The sequence below is a fragment of the Malus domestica genome, chromosome 14 (genome assembly GCF_042453785.1).
Source record: "Malus domestica chromosome 14, GDT2T_hap1".
Classification (NCBI taxonomy): domain Eukaryota; kingdom Viridiplantae; phylum Streptophyta; class Magnoliopsida; order Rosales; family Rosaceae; genus Malus; species Malus domestica.
This window is the reverse complement of record NC_091674.1, coordinates 29,661,786-29,679,444: the sequence shown is the minus strand read 5'-3', so window position 1 is coordinate 29,679,444 and position 17,659 is coordinate 29,661,786. Positions and strand designations below refer to the sequence as shown.

General features: G+C 38.9%; 1 protein-coding gene across 1 annotated transcript; it reads left to right on the top strand.

The window, feature by feature from the left end:
* Positions 1-6,135: 6,135 nt before the first annotated feature.
* Positions 6,136-17,475, top strand: LOC103455486 (DENN domain and WD repeat-containing protein SCD1). The gene is made up of 30 exons (XM_070812557.1): positions 6,136-6,630; positions 6,738-6,831; positions 8,166-8,367; positions 8,454-8,595; positions 8,699-8,799; positions 8,875-8,938; positions 9,166-9,279; positions 9,609-9,829; positions 10,229-10,283; positions 10,383-10,466; positions 10,764-10,959; positions 11,070-11,178; positions 11,628-11,691; positions 11,775-11,819; positions 11,964-12,039; positions 12,174-12,298; positions 12,703-12,860; positions 13,449-13,496; positions 13,767-13,824; positions 13,925-14,008; positions 14,506-14,767; positions 14,849-15,048; positions 15,136-15,200; positions 15,437-15,560; positions 15,728-15,909; positions 16,015-16,086; positions 16,175-16,335; positions 16,465-16,506; positions 16,788-16,996; positions 17,177-17,475. Exons 1-30 carry the CDS (start codon positions 6,457-6,459, stop codon positions 17,270-17,272), a joined length of 3,627 nt encoding a protein of 1,208 aa, XP_070668658.1. The 5' UTR covers positions 6,136-6,456; the 3' UTR covers positions 17,273-17,475.
* Positions 17,476-17,659: the final 184 nt, after the last annotated feature.

Here is a 17,659-nt window from a genome sequence, read left to right as displayed (position 1 = left end):
GTTCGAGGGGCGGGTTTAGGCTCCTCTTTTGGCCTTGTGGCTTGTGGTCTTGGCTTCCTCGTTTTTTTGTAGGTCACCGATGTCCGCCATTTCTTTTCACCAGTAGATGCATCTTGGTTGCTTGCCCCCGGTGATGGTTGTGTAGGAGGTGCCATGTGACTTGAACATTGACGGGAATGATCATGCATGCTTCGGAGATGCACAGGATCGAGTGATTCAAACACGATAGTAGTAGTGTGTGCCGCCACTGTGTCTTCGAGGTCAAGCTCGATTTCCCCTTGCTGTGCTAGCTTCAGGATGAGATCTTTCAGTACGAAGCACTTTTCCGTTGGATGACTGATGAAGCGGTGGAATTTACAGTATCTTGGGTTGTCGGTACGATTCATCTCTTCCGGTCGTCTGCACTCAGGCAAACTGATCACCTTTTTGTCCAACAGGTCATCCAGCATGGCAACTACATCAGAGTTGGGGAATGGATAAATCTTCTCCTCAAGCTCCTTCAAAGTGCGTCTACGCATCTCTTGATCACGAAAAGCTTCGGTTTGAATCGCCTTGCCTCGTGTGGAGATTTTGACGGGAGTTGTGTTGACCGTCATCGCTTCCTTGGTGGGTTTCCATGCGGCCTTTTCCACCTTTGTCCCAAGAACTTTGTCATTCTTGTAGTCGGCGATCGGTTCTTTCTTCCCATGATGGGCGATGCTCAACTCCATGTCATGGGCGCGAGTAGCCAATTCCTCGAAGGTCCGCGGTTTAATGCCTTGAAGGATGTATTGCAAACCCCATTGCATGCCTTGGATGCACATCTCGATTGAAGAAATCTCGGAGAGTCTGTCCTTACAGTCGAGGCTTAGATTACGCCATCGGTTGATGTAGTCCATGACTGGTTCTTCCTTCCATTGCTTTGTGCTCGTCAGCTCTAGCATGCTCACAGTGCGGCGGGTGCTATAGAAGCGGTTGAGGAATTCCCGCTCTAATTGCTCCCAGCTGTTGATGGACTCGGGCTCTAGGTCCGTGTACCACTCAAAGGCATTTCCTTTCAGCGAGCGCACAAACTGCTTGGCGAGGTAGTCTCTCTCCGTCCCCGCGTTGTTGCAAGTTTCAACGAAGTGGGCAACGTGCTGTTTCGGGTTTCCCTTTCCATCAAATTGCATGAACTTTGGTGGTTGATAACCCCTCGGCATCCTTAAGGCGTCGATCTTCTTTGAATACGGCTTTGAGTACAACCCGGAGGTATTTGAGCTCCCTTCGTACTGTGCCTTGATGGTGTTGGTGATCATCTCTTGCAGCTGCTGGATAGAAAGAGATCCCATGAGTGCCGCTGCTTGGTCTGGCTCCGGCTTCGCATCGTTTTTCTCCACCTGAGGCTCATCTTCTAGGTTAGGGTTCTCGTCGTCCTGTGGCTCCAGTCGGCTGACGAGTGCAGCGATTTGTAAGTCTTTTTCTTCCACAGTTCGGGTTAGCCTTGCGATTGCTTCATTCATCTGAGCCAGTTGTTCTTCAACGGAGGTAACGCCGATAGTCATGACTTGTGCGACCAATAGACGTGACTTTCTTTTAGACATCCAGGATGCTGATGAAAAACGTCGTTGGCTGCTTTGGGATATCATCTTATGTGCCTCAGCATCATGCTTCGGTGCCCCCAGCGAGGTCAGGTTGATGACAGACTCACACCTTGGATGCTCCCCTTGCTCTTTTAGCGGCACCAATTTTGAAGTGGCATGTTGAGGAGCGGTCGTGGCGCCAATAGATTGTCCGTTTGCGGCAGAAGTGCTTAGGATCCTTTCCTCAATGGTTGCAAGAACGGCTTGTCCCTTGCTTGATGCCATTGACTTTGAGGTGTGCTTGGATTCCTTGAACGGAGAAAAAGATGAGAGGTAGAGATTGTCCCACTGGGCGTGCCAATTTGTGAACACAGAAAATTCCTGAAACGAAAGAGACAAGAACGACGTGCACAAACAAATATTTGTATTTGATGATTTTGGGTTACAATCTCTCTCTAATTTGATCCTCTGATTCGATCTCCGTAAGGTGTTGATTTGTGGGATGTGCGATTAATCCAAGGGCCGTCGAGGCTTGATCTTGGATGAACGAGGATGAACGGATCTTCAACGGCTTTTGAGCTTGATCTTGAAGAATGGTGATTGACGGATCTTCAAGGGCTTTTGGGCTTGATCTTGAAGAACAGTGATGAACGGATTTCCGAGGGCTTTTGGGCTTGAACTCGAAGAATAGTGATGAACGGATCTTCGAGAGCTTTTGGGCTTGAACGGATCTTCGAGAGCTTTTGGGCTTGAACGGATCTTCGAGGGCTTTTGGGCTTGATCTCGAAGAACAGTGATGAACGATGAACGCTTTCTTCAAGGGCCGTCGGGGCTTGGGCTTGATGAACAGCGGATGAGCGGATTTGTTGATGTTGTCGATCCAAAGGGGCCGTTGGGGCTTGATCTTGGAAGAACGGATGATGAACGATGGTGCTTTCTTCAAGGGCCGTCGGGGCTTGATCTTGAAAGAGCGATGGACGAAGAACGAAGAACGAAGAGAGCTTTCTTGATTCTTCGGGAACCTGGATGCTTGAGAGCTTCGGAGCTTCAGAGCTTCAGAGCTTCAAGGTGTAATATGAATGGGTTTCTCCTTAAATGAATGAAATGGGCTTGTATTTATAGAATTTTCCAATGCCTAATTTTGAATATAATATCCCAGATGAAATAAGTCGTTTCTGCCAGGTGTTGACACATGTCCTATTTGATGACTTTTCCAACTCATTTCAATTTTCGTTGAGTCACACGCTACGTGTGAAATTTATGTAACACATAAGCGTTGACACTTTGATTTATCGGTCAACATTTATTTACGAAATTTCGATGTCTACAGTCACATCCCAGCCCGAGCCCTACTACATCCTGAGCTCGACTCCGCCGTAGCACGATATTGTCCGCTTTGGGCCCCGACCACGTCTTCACGGTTTGTTTCTGGGAACTCACACGATAACTTCTCAGTGGGTCACCCATCATGAAATTGCTCTCTTGCGAACTCGCTTAACTTCAGAGTTCCGATGGAACCCGAAACCAGTGAGTTTCCAAAAGACCTCGTGCTAGGTAGAGATGAGAATATACATATAAGGCTTAGAGGATCCACTCCCCTGGACGATGTGGGATGTAACATTTAGCGAGAATCAAACCTAAGACCTCTCACTTACAAGTAAAGATAAATACCACTAGATTGTAGTACTAAGTGGCATACCCAACATTCTATTGGGTACGAGATTTGATAGTTAATTAATCTTCGTTAGTTGAAATTAACAATGATTATGTATAAACTAGAGCGAATTATGAGTTTCAAGCAGTAAAGTGACAATTTTTTAATTACAAGAAGCAAAATGAGATTAAAATGAAGTTTCAAAAAACATGGCTAAAAATAAGCCTAAATGTAATATATTTGAAGAACTTTTCAAATGACACCTTGAAATGATTGTATTTAGAAATTATTTGGTTAGTACCTTTGAAGGGCATTTGTAGTGTTTTAGCAGTAACATGTAACGCTGAAATAGTTCATTGGTAGTGTTTTGGCAATACATTTATAATAATAAGTCCAAAGTTCTCTGATGCATAAACTTCATTATGAAACTTTTACTTCAGGCCTCCTTTTGTTTTAGGCGTCTGTGCTCATTAAAGCAACTCCACCGAGACCAATAGCTCGATGGACCTTTGATTTTTTCTAACCAATAGCCCGAGCTGCTTGCTCCAACCCATGTGGGCGTGTGGGTCGAGGGGGGGCCCAAGTGAGAGGCTCGGCTCCAATTGGAGGCCTGGCTCTAATTGGTAGCCCGAGAGCTTGAGACTAAATGATGGATAGTTAAAGTCAGCCACATTATAAAATTAATAAAAATTTTATAAAAAATGTAAACAATTAATAAAAAATCTGAAAAAAAAAAAAAAGATTTTATTTTTCTATAAATATCTTATCATTATCTTCCATCTTACACCATAATTTTATATTTTCTCAAATACTTTAGGTTGTAATTTCTTATTTAATGAAATGTAGTACAACGAGACTGATTAAAAATCATATCCGAAATTTGAAATAAAATTATTTTTTTATTATTTTATAAAATAAAAAATACTAATATTTTATTGCATATTGTCATAGCTATTCAGTTTAGGGGTGGAGATGCAAAAGACAATTACTGTTCATTAAAGACAGTTAGTGTTCACTGCAAGCTATTCAAGAGGAAGTTACCCTAGGAGAGCTTGATACGCTGGAGTTGCTCTTAGGTGATGCTGAAAGTTGCTTTATTTTCTTTAGGAAACTTTTATACTTGGAACGGTAGAATTGTGTCGTGTGCTTTCTTTTAGTAGGAAGGTTATATCCAATACCAGTCCAAATTATTATTAACATTTTAAAAGGATAGGACAATCTATATTGAACTTAGGAAGGGGAATTCAAACATGGAACCTCGAGTGCAAAGTGAATGCTCTTAATTAACCAACTAAGTTATAAGCCATTTGCATCAATTCAAATTATTGGGTATATTTTTGTTTCTGTAACATTTTCTTGTCTTAATAAAGTTCCATATTGACTAAATTTTACCAACAGAAAAAATCAAAGTTACATGAATTTTTTACAGAATTGTTATTAGCAGTAAGAAAATCTCATTTCGCGTTTCTTACAAGTATATTTTTCTTTCTATTTATAGAAAATTTAGTGTGCAAAATGAGATTTTTTTGAGTGCTAATAACAATTCTCTTCTTTTATATAAGCAATATTTCAACTTTAAACTAATTAAACCGCTAATAATGAGAGTGAAACTCACCAGATTCCTTCGCGCCTAAGTAGCTACGTGCAATCTTTATAAAGTTTGTTGAAGAAACTTAATGACGAATGGTAGTACGAAAGTTGATTGAAATTGATGGATATGGATTCAATATTGTGCTACTGTTGAACGTAAATGTAGTGCAGTTGGCGCCCTTGGGTTTGGTTTGTGCGTTTGCACTCTGCATAAATGGCCAGTTTTCTGGAGAAATTTCAAACGCTCAGATCTCACTCACTTCTCAACTAAATTCCACGATCCATATATGAAAATTCATCTATTCAACGAGAGTAATCCAAATATGGTGGTTAGAGGTCTCACCCTAGCCGGAATTGGCGGGAAATTGGTTGGGATGGTGTCGGTCCGTTTTGAAGCTCCAGAACCTCCGTTTTCTTCGGTTTTTCATGAAACAAAAACCATCACTGGGTTCGTGGGAGCGAGACGGTCACAAATATGGTGATTTTGGTGTAAGAAATTAATCGGAAAATGGTGTGGTGGACTTTTTGTTTGGACAAAGAGAGGGGTAGAGAGAATGTGAGAGATGATAGACGGGAAGAGATTGACCGAGAGAGAGTTTTCCATAACCAAATGTGTTTCCAATAAATGTAAAATGATGAAATTTCAAGTTTTGTTATAGTTTTGAATTACTTTTAGTTTGCGATACGTGTTCATAGTGACACGTATTATTTAAATAAGTAAAACTAATGAAAATGGTTTGAAAACTTTAGTTTAAACGAAAATGACAAAATAAAGGGTAAAGTGAATAGTACTAGGATTGACTTTTTAGTGTAAAAATATGGTTTTTCGTTAAAATGAACAATACCAGTTGTTTTTTGTTAAAATTCTCATTTAAATATGCTGAGAAATGTGGAAAAACATGAAAGGATGAAATACGTTAACGTAAACTCCCGTTTAGCACAATAAAAGCATTTTCGTCCTTGTACATCTTTTGAAAATACATTTACGCCGTAAATAGTAAAATTCAAGGATAGAATTTCACATTAGGCATGAATGTTTTGGTAGGCGTGAGAGGATTAAATTCAAACCCACCAAGACAAATGATTGATTTACCACATGGCCCAAGAAAATAAAAAAAGATGCAACTAAAGATTAATCTTCATAATGTTTAATTATATTAGTTATTTTGTGGAAACAATTGTATATGCTATAAAATAATTTTTTGCAATTATGAAATTTATACGATAAAAAGATCATGCACTTGCACCAATTAAAAAATTAGACGTGATAACCACGAGTTAGTAGCACAATGATAAATGACGGATTACGAGAATTCTTTAAAACTAAAACCTGGAGGTCTTGGTGCTGCTAGTGTGGAAGTCATGTGGCCAGAAAGGCTGAGATGCCTATGTGATACCCAACATTCTACGGGGTACGAGATTTGATGGTTAATTAATCTTCGTTAGTTGAAATTAACAATGATTAATGTATAAACTGGGGCTATCCGATTGAATCTGTTTCCTTCCGGTAACTTCTTCACCCAGAAAAAATGACTGGAATCCAAAGGCGCGAGCTTCCGCGCGGCTGATGACAGATTGAATCCAATTGCACCAGATCTGAGCCCCCCATTCCTCTCTCTCTCATACCATATCTCTGTGTAGAGAGAGAAAGAGAGCGACAATCGTTGACCAATGGCTCGGATCTTCGAGCACTTCGTGGTGTGCGGGATCGGACCCGAGATTCGGACCCTCGACGGCGCCAAAGGATTCCACGGCTTCGACACTTATTACCTGCCGTCGCTTCTGGACCAGTACCCTCCGCCCAACCACTCTCTCTACCCTCCTCCTCCGCCTCAGCTCCCCACCGTAAGTGCCACTACCCCGCCGCCGCCGCCACAACAGCCAATCTTTGCAGCTTCTGTTTCTGCGCTTGTACATTTTGTGAATGATCTGATGATTGCTTTCTGATGCAGTGTGTGTTGCCAGCTGGTGTTTTGTTCTATTCGTCGGGCTTTGATTCCAATGACGCCTACACGTTTCCACGGAGCTACCCCATTGTTCTCACTGGTATGCACTCTGCTGTATGCATTTTCGAGAATCCGTTTCGTTGTTATTGGACTTGTTGAAGAAATAATCGAGCTTGCATAATTAAGTTAGTGTTGTTGCTTTGAAACTCGAACAACGATGCTTAGGTAATGCACAGATTTATACATTTAGGGTTGTGTGAAATTGTGGGAACACGATGCTTCAGAGGACATCAGAGCCAAGCGAGCGGTTTTCCTCATTTCTATGTTTGAACATTAAACAAAGCTTTAGAATTTGGATAGAGCTATTTGTTTCCCGTTTAACATTAGTACATAAGTTAGTGTTGTTACGTAGAAACTAGAAAAAATGACACGTAGAGGTTTTACGCACATTTATACATGCGAAATTCGTGGTGATAGGAAAATCGAGAGAATTTTGAGGCCAGTATAAGGGTAGCTTGGTTGATTGGTATGTTTATACTTTAAACAAAGCTTTGGAATTTAGATAGATTATTTATTTTCTGTTTAACATTAGTACAGAAGTTAGTTTTGTTGCTTAGAAACTGGGAAAATGTAATGAAGAGGTTTTGCACACATTTATACATTTAGGATTACGCGAATTTGTGGTGATAGGAAGCCCGAGGGGGTATTGGAGCCATTATATGGGTAGATTTCCTGATTAGTATGTTTATAATTTAAACAAAGATTTAGAATTTAGATAGAGCTATTTAAACAAAGATATGGAATACAAGCGGGATGGATGAAGTGGAAGAGTGCATCCGGCGTGTTGTGTGACCGTCGTATGCCACTGAAGCTCAAGGGAAAATTTTATAGGACGGCAATAAGGTCGACGATGCTGTATGGCACAGAATGTTGGGCGATGAAGCATCTAACACGTACACAAAATGGGTGTAGCGGAGATGAAGATGCTTCGTTGGAGGTGTGGGCTCACGAGAAAGGATAAGATTAGGAATGAGTGGGTTGGACATGTGCAAAGAAGGCCTACTGACGCTCCAGTTCGAAGATGTGACTACGGGACAGAGGTTCAGGGCCGAAGGGGTAGAGGAAGACCTAGGAAAACTTTGGAAGAGACCCTAAGAAAAGACTTAGAGTACTTGGATCTAATGGAGGACATGACACAAAACCGAGCGCAATGGCGTTCTAGGATTCACATAGCCGACCCCACTTAGAGGGAAAAGGCTTTGTTGTTGTTGTTGTTGTATAGAGCTATTTATTTTCTGTTCAACTTTTAGTATGTTTATTTAATCATCGTTTTTATGTTTAGTTCCTTCTATTGTTGCAGTTACTTTCTTACAAGTATGCATGTAGGCATGCCTTATTGTTTCTTTCTAAGGGTGGAATCCTTATTTGCTGCAGAGGGTGATGGGACAAAAATTTATGTCAGTTGCATTGCTTTCCGGGATCCAGTCAGTGAGGATGTTGCTGAAGCTTACTGTATACCTGCAAATTCATTTGCTGATAAATGTATCTGTCTTGTTTCACGGTCACCCAGCTTTCGTTTACTTAAGAATGCACTGGAGGAATTATTTACACTTTGTTTTTCCCCTAATGGAAGTAGGTGAGAATCCCCTGTTGGTAAATTTGATGGTCTTGGATATGGAGATCCGTAGTGGTAAGAATCCTAATGTTTGGTCAAATTTGCAGCAAACCCTTATGGGAAGTTATTGCATCTTTGGTGTCCACTGTACCTTTGCCTACTCCAGGAAAGGACCGAGTTCTGTTTGCTATTGACAATTGTCTACTTTCTGTGGAGGCTCCACCAAAGGATGGGCTCCCTCATGTTGATGTACACCCTCCATTCTTTTCTGCTTTGTTATGAGTATGCTTCTGCCTTTTGTTGAAGATTTGACCTGGCTGTTCAATAACCCTATGCAATTTCTTTCATGCAGATATCGTTTCAGCCATTGGTACAGTGCCTAGATGTTGACAACTTGATTAAATTTTTCACCGCTGTGTTGCTTGAAAGGAGAATACTGATCCGATCAAACAAGTAAGCATTTTACTTAAGACAATTTAATACTGTGTATTTGTGCATCCTTTTGATTACTTGACCTGTTTTTGGCAGATATTCACTTTTGACCCTTGTATCAGAAGCCATTTGCCATTTACTTTATCCATTGCGGTGGCAGGTAAACATTGATCTTCGGTGAACTGCTTTTTATGGATCAAGAAAATGATGCTCCTCTTCCCTTTTATATATGCTTCATTTAGTTTGTCATTATGGTGGCAAAATTTCTTATGCTCCAACGTTTCCACCAAACTTATTTTTTGTTCAATGGAAACTAATGCTGTAGTAGTATCGTTTATGCTTCTTGTATTTGACTTTGTCTCTTTTGTGCATGTTTATTGTGCGAAGCAAGTCTACATTCCGTTACTCTTTTTCAGTGGAGTAGACTATATTGATGCGCCTACGCCATATATGATGGGTCTCCATTCAGGCGTTGATACATCTACTTTGGCCATGGATGGTGTAAGTCATTCTGCTTAAATTGTACTTTTGTCAATTTATAGTTATTATAATTTACATGTGCTGGTGAAACAATATATATCCTGGTCTTTTATATGCATTTTATGTTTATTAGATTCCTAGTCAGCATAGCCAATTACAATATTTTCATAAATATGTCTTACAGCTCTCCATTTTTACCCTTTTCTTTTGGGTTAGTTAGTTTTTTTTTTTTTTCTGTGACTTCTTCTATCACGTCTTCCAACAGAATGCAAAATTGTGATGAAATTTTTTTATGTAAGAAGATTAAACTGATGTAATATTTGTTTTTTGCCTTCCTCATGTGGTTCTAGGTAGTTGTTGTTGACCTTGAGTGTAATCGTATCACAACAACGGAAGATATACCTCCAATCCCAGAGCAAGAATTGGGCAATCTGCGTGGAGAGATATCAAAGCTATTGTATCCCAATGTTGTGGGGATAGATCAGATCAAGGATGGTTTATATAGTTCATCTGAGCAATATTCTAAAGCTGGCAATAAACCTTGGGGAGAGGATCACGACCTTCAACTTAGGTGATACTTGGGTGCCAAATGAAATGATTATGAAGTATTAATGGATATCATTTTTTTTTTTCATTCATGTAAAATTTGAGATGTTGATGTCTTATTCTAGGGGTTCCATGCTAAGCGAGCAATTATGCCTTGATTGATCTTAACATTTGTGACCAACATAGCAGATTACGATCAAACAAACACCTTGCTGTCATTGTTGTTCACTTGATTCTTCTTTAAGTTTAACTTTAAGTTGGTGAGGTCTTGAAGCAATGTAATTACCTTAGAACTGTTAACCAGTCTGTGATTATACTCAGTGTCTTCCATCTGATCTATGGCTACTTAGTTCTTCTAAAGCCTGACTGTTTGGAGATTGTTAAGTTTTCACACATATTCCTTGTGTTTGATTGTTTTGTGCAGGTTAGTGTTCTTAAAGTTCTTTGCATCACTTTTAAGTGGCTACCGCAACTTCATAGTACGAACTTTTATCTAATTTGATCATGAATTGGTTTTAATTATTTATATTTGTGGATTCATTTGAATTTTATTCGGTATAATTGTCTTTTTTCCCAAGGAAATTTCTGCTACTCATGTCTTCAACACTCAAGCATTCTTGACAATGCGCTCTCGGTCAACTGGCCAACCACCAGAACCCATGGTATTTATTTTCATTGAACCCATCTTTGTCTTCGAGATATCAACTTACATTGGCTATATTGGCACCATAATCAGGATGACTACTGTAGTTATGGTCGTGATTGTAATTGTCGTGATTATTATTCTTAGTGCTACTCTACATGTTTGCAGAATTTTTAGGAGAGCAGGCAAGTATGTTTGTGTGTACTGTTGGTTTATTGAATGTGTTTATTTTAACTAAATTTTTTCTTTCAGTATCATTTTAACTTCTTGTCCTGGGTTCCTAGTGTTATGCTTATTTCTGCATTGGTATTTACAGTTAACGCAGTTTCTGGATTCGCATGGTTTCATGGATTATCTAGAGAGATGTTTGGGTTCTGAAGAAAACACTAATAATCTACTTGACAAGTTACAAGATGCACTTAGAAGGGGCCAAAATCCTATTTCAATTCTTCCCTCAAATTCAGTAGAGCCTGAGATTATAACAATTGCAGATACGGATGTGAGAAATTCAGGTGAATTTGATGTGCTGTTATCTAAGATTGAAAATTATGTCAACAGAAGATGTTAAAGATTTTAAGTTTGACATGGTTTTGGTTTTTTCCTCATTTTCTCTGGATTTCAGGAGCAGGTACCAAATACACATATGATAGGTTTCCCTCGGACCTTAGGACTGAAGAGCAAGAAGAAAAGAGGAAGCAGATCCTGGCTGCAGCAAGTGGATTATCCTCTAGGTATATACATGGCATGTTATTGCACATGAAAATGGAATGTTGTTCATGTCTGTTACTTTCAGTCATTCTGGAAATAAACTTGCTTCATTTAGAGACACTAAAAAATGGTTATTAATCTTGCTACTAGTTAGTAATTTGGTTCATGTAAGCAATTTTGTGGATGATAAAAGGTGGTGGCAGTATATATAAGTAGATTGAGATTTTTTAATATACTTTTTTTTTTTTTTTGAGGAGAATTTGAGACAATGACTGTTCTTGAGATTAGCAACTTTAGTACCGCTGGAGTAGTGGGCTTTTGAGACTCTAGTTAATTTTTATCTTGGCTGACCATGAAACCAAACAATTCTTGGTTATTTGAAGTTGGATATGGCCTTTTCAGTAAAATTGAACACTTATACACATCTTAACGGAGCTTCTAATCTTGTGTCATTTTTATGTTTCTCCCTCAGCTCACAGTCTGTTCCAGGGGGTAAAGACTCTAAATCAGAAACCCTAACTCCACTGGAGAGGGCTGTAAGTTCTATACTCCGACATGATGTGTAGTAGTGGTATCTCTACTTTAGAGCTTTCTTAACTGTAAATTATTGGTCATTCAGGCGGAAAGGGAGTGCATGGTTTTGGACATAAAAGTTAAGCTGCAGGTACATGTTTTACTTTTATGTTATTAAGTACTGGTGGACAAAATTTTTTTTACCTGATTAATATTTTATTAAGTTCTACAGATGTACTTATTGACATTTTTTTCACTTCTAATGTTAAATGATGTGATTGTGTTTAATGACCAGGGTCTGTGGCTTCGTCTTCTGAAATTGGGACCTACTGATGATCCTCTTTCTTCATTTGAATATGGCACAATCCTCGGTATGCTTTTCTGTGTTCAACTCTAACATGTATTATGACGAGGCTGAGTTCTGATGTCTCTTTCTTGGAATTCCAATCTGTTTTGTGGTTCAGTGGACCTTGAATTAACAGGCATTAGTATGCTGGCTTTGCAGCTTTAATTGAATCTGATGCTGAGGGAATTGGTGGCAGTGGGTTTGTTGAATGTATAAGGGAACACATAAATCAGGGATGGCACTGTCAGTTGACTGAAGGACAATTTCTTGCTGTTAAGGAACTGGTATACAAATAAATCTCATTATTTTCAGAAGATGGATCTAAGTTAGTTATAATAGTGAATCATGACGATCTTGTAACATCAAAATCTCCTTTGTTGAACTTTTCTTTTTCCCTGGCTTCATTGATATGTTTTTGTAATCCAGCAAAAACCGAATCATTTTCTCAGTTATGAACTGGTATAAGGATATCCTACTTTCCCTCCAAAATGCACATACACATGAACACTCATTTATATTCATATTTTTGTAGAAGCTTACTTGAAGACAGATTATTGACTATTTATGTCAATTTTGCATGTTGTCCACTGTTGTCATTAGGCTAATAACCTTTATACAGAAGAAGAATTTTGTGATAATATGTTTTTTAAATTTATCTTCTTCAACAATAACTTGTATTTGAATTCAGCTCAAAACAGCTATTAGTCGTGCAACTTCCCGAAATGATATGTTGACAATCAGGGATGCCCTTGAAGTATCCGCTGACATGTATAAGAAGGATGCACATAATGTTTCAGACTACATTGAGCGTCATCTTATATCTTTGTCCATCTGGGAGGAATTACGGTATGTGGTTACAAGTCATTTGCCCCTCAATTTCGAGCATAAATTATTCTGATGTTCATTTTTCCCTTGCAATAAGTTGTTATTGGTTCTTCTCATTGGTCTATCACACTTATATGCTTTCCCATATTCTGTGAAATTTTTAACTGAGTTTATGTTCAGTAATGGAAGTAACCGTAAATCTAGACCACCGCAAAGTGTTATAAAGCCTTACGTTTCCGGTCTTCCTTGAAGCTCAGAGCTGTAAAACTGTAATTTAAACTTACATCATGACAATGTGGATATTCAAGAGTAATAAATAAACCAGATGACAAGAACGCCATTAGTGATAGTAACTTACTTGCAGTACTTGACAAGCTTTGCTTACTCTTATTTATAGGCTGCCTTAAGTAACTCTATAAGATTTTTGAGATTTGTATTGTAGTTCATATTCTTTTCCGCTACATAGTGGCTTTCTTATCTTGTTTAGGTTCTTTATAGCACTCAAGTTTCTATTTCTTTATGTTAAAACTGACTTATTTCTACATCTGTCCTACCTAGTAGTTTTACAAGTGAATTGTTGATTCACTGTGTAATTTTTTTATTTTGCAGCTTTTGGGAAGGATACTTTGACTATCTAATGGAACGGTCTTCAAACAAGTAAGAATTTCAGGCATTTATCTTCTTTTTTACTTGGTGGATAAATCAACTTAATCCCGAATTTTGAATTTACTGTCTGATGAATTTATATATACAAGCCTTGTACCTCGGACTTAAATGGTAAGCTTAGACAGAAGCTAGTAAACAAACTTCAAAGTAGCATATAGTTTTTGATCTTCTACTTAGTACACTAGAAATAATAAACTTATATTGCACCATGTCAAATGTAATCTTTTGCAAAGTAATGTTTGTTTTTTGTTGTTACATCAGGTCGGCTAACTATGCCTCTTTGGTGGCTGCGCACTTAATTTATGTGGAATCGCACATGGTGCTGTTTCTTCTTTATCTTATAAATTTTCTGGCACTTGTCAACCTTTTAATTTCTTTTCATTAGTTTGTTTACGAGTTCGTTTTATGTCAACATGAAGGCTGGGTTGGGAATTCCTGATACTGATGCTTGGTACATGATTGAAACGATAGCAGAGAAGAACAATATTGGATACACACAATTTGTAAGTAATTTTTTTCTCTATTTCAGCTTATGCAGTTCTAATTAATATTGCAGTGGTATCCTTGTCTATTTTTCTGTATGAGATTATAATTTCCTTTAGATTAGGTGCTCACTGTTGGCTAGATGATATTAGGTTATCTGTGTTGGTTCTGTCTTCAGTGACGCAGGCTATTGGTTTCGCTCTCAAATTCTGAAAACTGATAACCTATGCTCACAAAATTGTTTCAAAAAGAACTTGAAACATACCTTATTACTTTTTTGGGGTGGCTAGGAATGCCCTTGATCTTGTAGTGCTGTTTTGGGTTCGAACTTGTTTCATCTACTTTTACGCATTATTCTAGTGACTAATGGCCATTCAGATGCACTGTTGAGATCCATGAGGAGCCGCGGTCAAATTTATTGGCACCCTCCCTTTTTCCACTTGGATGCATGCAACTGAAGTTTTCTTTGGTTTTTCGATCCATTGGTGATGGTGTTCCTTGGTTATGTATTTTTCAGATAAAGCTGAGAGGGTTCTTGTCGCATATCGAGCACCTACTCATTGGTTATTGGGGTATCACTAATTTCAAGGGTCAATCCATGTTGTCTCATGGATTAGCATCTCCACGTTCAAAAGATGCTACAGTTGAGAATCAGCAGCCTGCTGAAGCTTCTGGTGTTGGAAGGAGCTGGGTTCAGAGCATGTTCAGCAGGGATACTGCATCCAGAACCACCTCTTTAAGTCGTGTTCGTAAATGGACTTCTGATGGTGGCTCTTCAGGTATGTCTGTTGCTAAGATTATGTGCTTGCATGTGATGTTTGATTATCTGCATGTACTCACCGTAGTTTCTTGTCATTAAGCTGCAAATGAAAATGGGACTCCTCGTAAGCAAGATTTGTCAGCCACTGGCCAGAAGAAAACTCAAACCAATGTTCGCTTACTTAGAGGTCATAGTGGTTCCGTCACTGCTTTACATTGTGTAACGAAGAGAGAGGTTTGGGATCTTGTGGGTGACCGGGAAGATGCCGGTTTCTTTATCAGTGGAAGCACAGACTCCACTGTAAGCCTTACATATCTACCATACAATTCATTGCACAGAACGTATCCTGTAAAGGGGTAATAATAATTCTTTTCAGCAATCTTTCAGGTTAAGATCTGGGATCCTAGTTTTCGTGGTAATGAACTTCGAGCAACCTTGAAAGGACATACAAGGTTTTGTTTGTATTCTACTGTTTTTTTGTTCTTGCTATCATCATTATGTTCTTTTTTGGTTGCATTTACTAGTTTACTATTCTATTATTGAACTTTTAAAATAAACTTTAGTGTTACTAAATTTTTTTAAAATTTGGTTGGCTTTTCTTGCATGCTCACACATGATGCAACTTAGCATGACCAATTCAACTTAGCTTAGTGTCCTTCCTCTCATGTCTTTCTGGGCCTTGTTACAGAGCTGTCCGTGCAATAAGTTCTGATCGAGGAAAAGTAGTATCAGGTTCGGATGATCAAACTGTTTTAGTATGGGATAAGCAAACTACTCAGCTTCTAGAAGAGTTGAAAGGCCATGATGCACCAGTGAGCTTACTCACTTTGTATATTGACTACTTTCCGGAGCATGAAAAATCAACTCAGTTGTTACATTTGATGCGATGGTCATGAAAAGTGACCAATATTTCGAAATTAATATCTCGTCCTTAATGTACACTGTGTATTGAACTCTATTCCACTGTCCATCCTTGTAGGTTAGCTGTGCACGCATGCTGTCTGGTGAACGTGTACTTACTGCTGCTCATGATGGAACTGTAAAGATGTGGGATGTCAGAACTGACACTTGCGTGGCAACCGTTGGTCGCTGCTCTAGTGCTGTTCTATGTATGGAATATGATGATTCCACAGGAATTTTAGCAGCTGGTGGTAGAGATGTGTAAGTATAATGAAACTGATGATTAAGCATGCTCATAAAATTATGAATTAAAATGTTTTTCAACAAATTCCTAGAAATTAATTCTCTGAGTACCTGCATTATCAGCGTCGCAAACATCTGGGACATTCGTGCTGGCAAGCCAATGCACAAGCTTGTAGGGCATACCAAATGGATTCGGTAAGCTAAAGGAGCATAGCTTTTCCAGATTTTATGTTTTTCTTGATGATTCTTAAGTAGACACATAATTTATATGTCAATCTTGCAGGTCGATTAGAATGGTGGGGGACACAGTTGTTACTGGTAGTGATGACTGGACTGCAAGGATGTGGTCTGTTTCCCGAGGAACTTGTGATGCTGTTCTAGCATGCCATGCTGGCCCCATATTAAGCGTTGAGTATTCCACACTTGACAAAGGAATAATTACAGGTTGGCACTATATATCCTATTCTGTTTGCATTGTTATTTCCTTAGATTGCTTCAAAGATTTTTGGTTGCAAATCTTTTACACGTGCCATTAGGAACTCATGGAATTATACCATGTGATTTCTGTTTCAGGTTCAACTGATGGGCTACTCCGCTTTTGGGAAAATGTCGAGGGTAAGAGCACAATTTTCTTCCTTCTTTCATTGTCGACTATATTATTGCTGTGTTTTCTTTTTCTTTTTCTTTTGGGTAAGAAATGGAGACGCTATTGACGCTATTGAAAAGTCAAGGGAATACAAAATGGTGTGGGTTGGTTTCTACAAGATCGTGTAATTATCACATAATTATGTCAGAGTTCATGGAAGTGATTGAGTTTCCCTTTGAATTACTGTCAGATAGAGATGCATATTCCAATGAAGTAAAGCCTTTTTCAATGTTACTGTTGTTGCATGCAGGAGGTATAAGATGCGTAAAAAATGTTACTGTCCACACCGCTGCTGTATTGTCCATCAATGCTGCAGAACACTGGTTAGGAATTGGAGCAGCTGATAATTCCATGTCTCTCTTTCATCGGCCTCAAGAGAGACTCGGTAGCTCCTCTAGCGCGGGATCAAAAATGGCCGGGTGGCAACTATATAGAACACCACAAAGAACAGTTGCTGTGGTATGAAGTCCTGACTTTTCCTGCACCGGTCATTTTATTCCTACAAGCGAACATTCTGTTGTTCTAATGTTTTACCATTATCTATGCACCATATGGTCATAAATGTTTACGCAGAGATCTCGATGATTTATTGTTAATGGCTACTTGATTCCCCAGTTTTACTCCCCTTGTGCTATCCAGGTAAGATGTATTGCAACGGACCTCGAGAGGAAAAGGATATGCAGTGGCGGTCGTAATGGACTTCTTAGGCTTTGGGAAGCCACCATAAACATCTAAGTTCTTTGTGCATTTGTGTATTTCCGCTGAATATTGAATGGCATAGGTTTTGTTTTCTCTTGCAGTTACTATACGTTGTACCTACCTACGTATATTCTGAGATGTAACGTGTTCAAGCTATAAATACAAACGAAGAGAAGTTGGGGGTGTTTTGTTGTTGCCCCGTTTTTGTATTATTATACGAAATAGTATTTCTTGCTCGATGGTGTGCGTTTTCAAGTTTGCTTAGTTTGGTATTTTTACGTCGCATTTTCGGCACCAAATTACGATGTCTTGCTGATTTTACCGGAGATTGGATTGTGGTATTGTATGTGTGAAATTTATCCCTTAATGTGTCTCTTTTCTACGATAAGCACAAAATTTTCATTCACATCGAACGTATATACA

Coding starts and splice junctions, on each gene's coding strand:
- LOC103455486 (XM_070812557.1), top strand. CDS start 6,457: ATGGCTCGGATCTTCGAGCACTTCGTGGTGTGCGGGATCGGACCCGAG. Junction 8,368..8,453: donor TTTTCCCCTAATGGAAGTAG/GTGAGAATCCCC, acceptor TCAAATTTGCAG/CAAACCCTTATGGGAAGTTA. Junction 16,087..16,174: donor GGGCATACCAAATGGATTCG/GTAAGCTAAAGG, acceptor TCAATCTTGCAG/GTCGATTAGAATGGTGGGGG.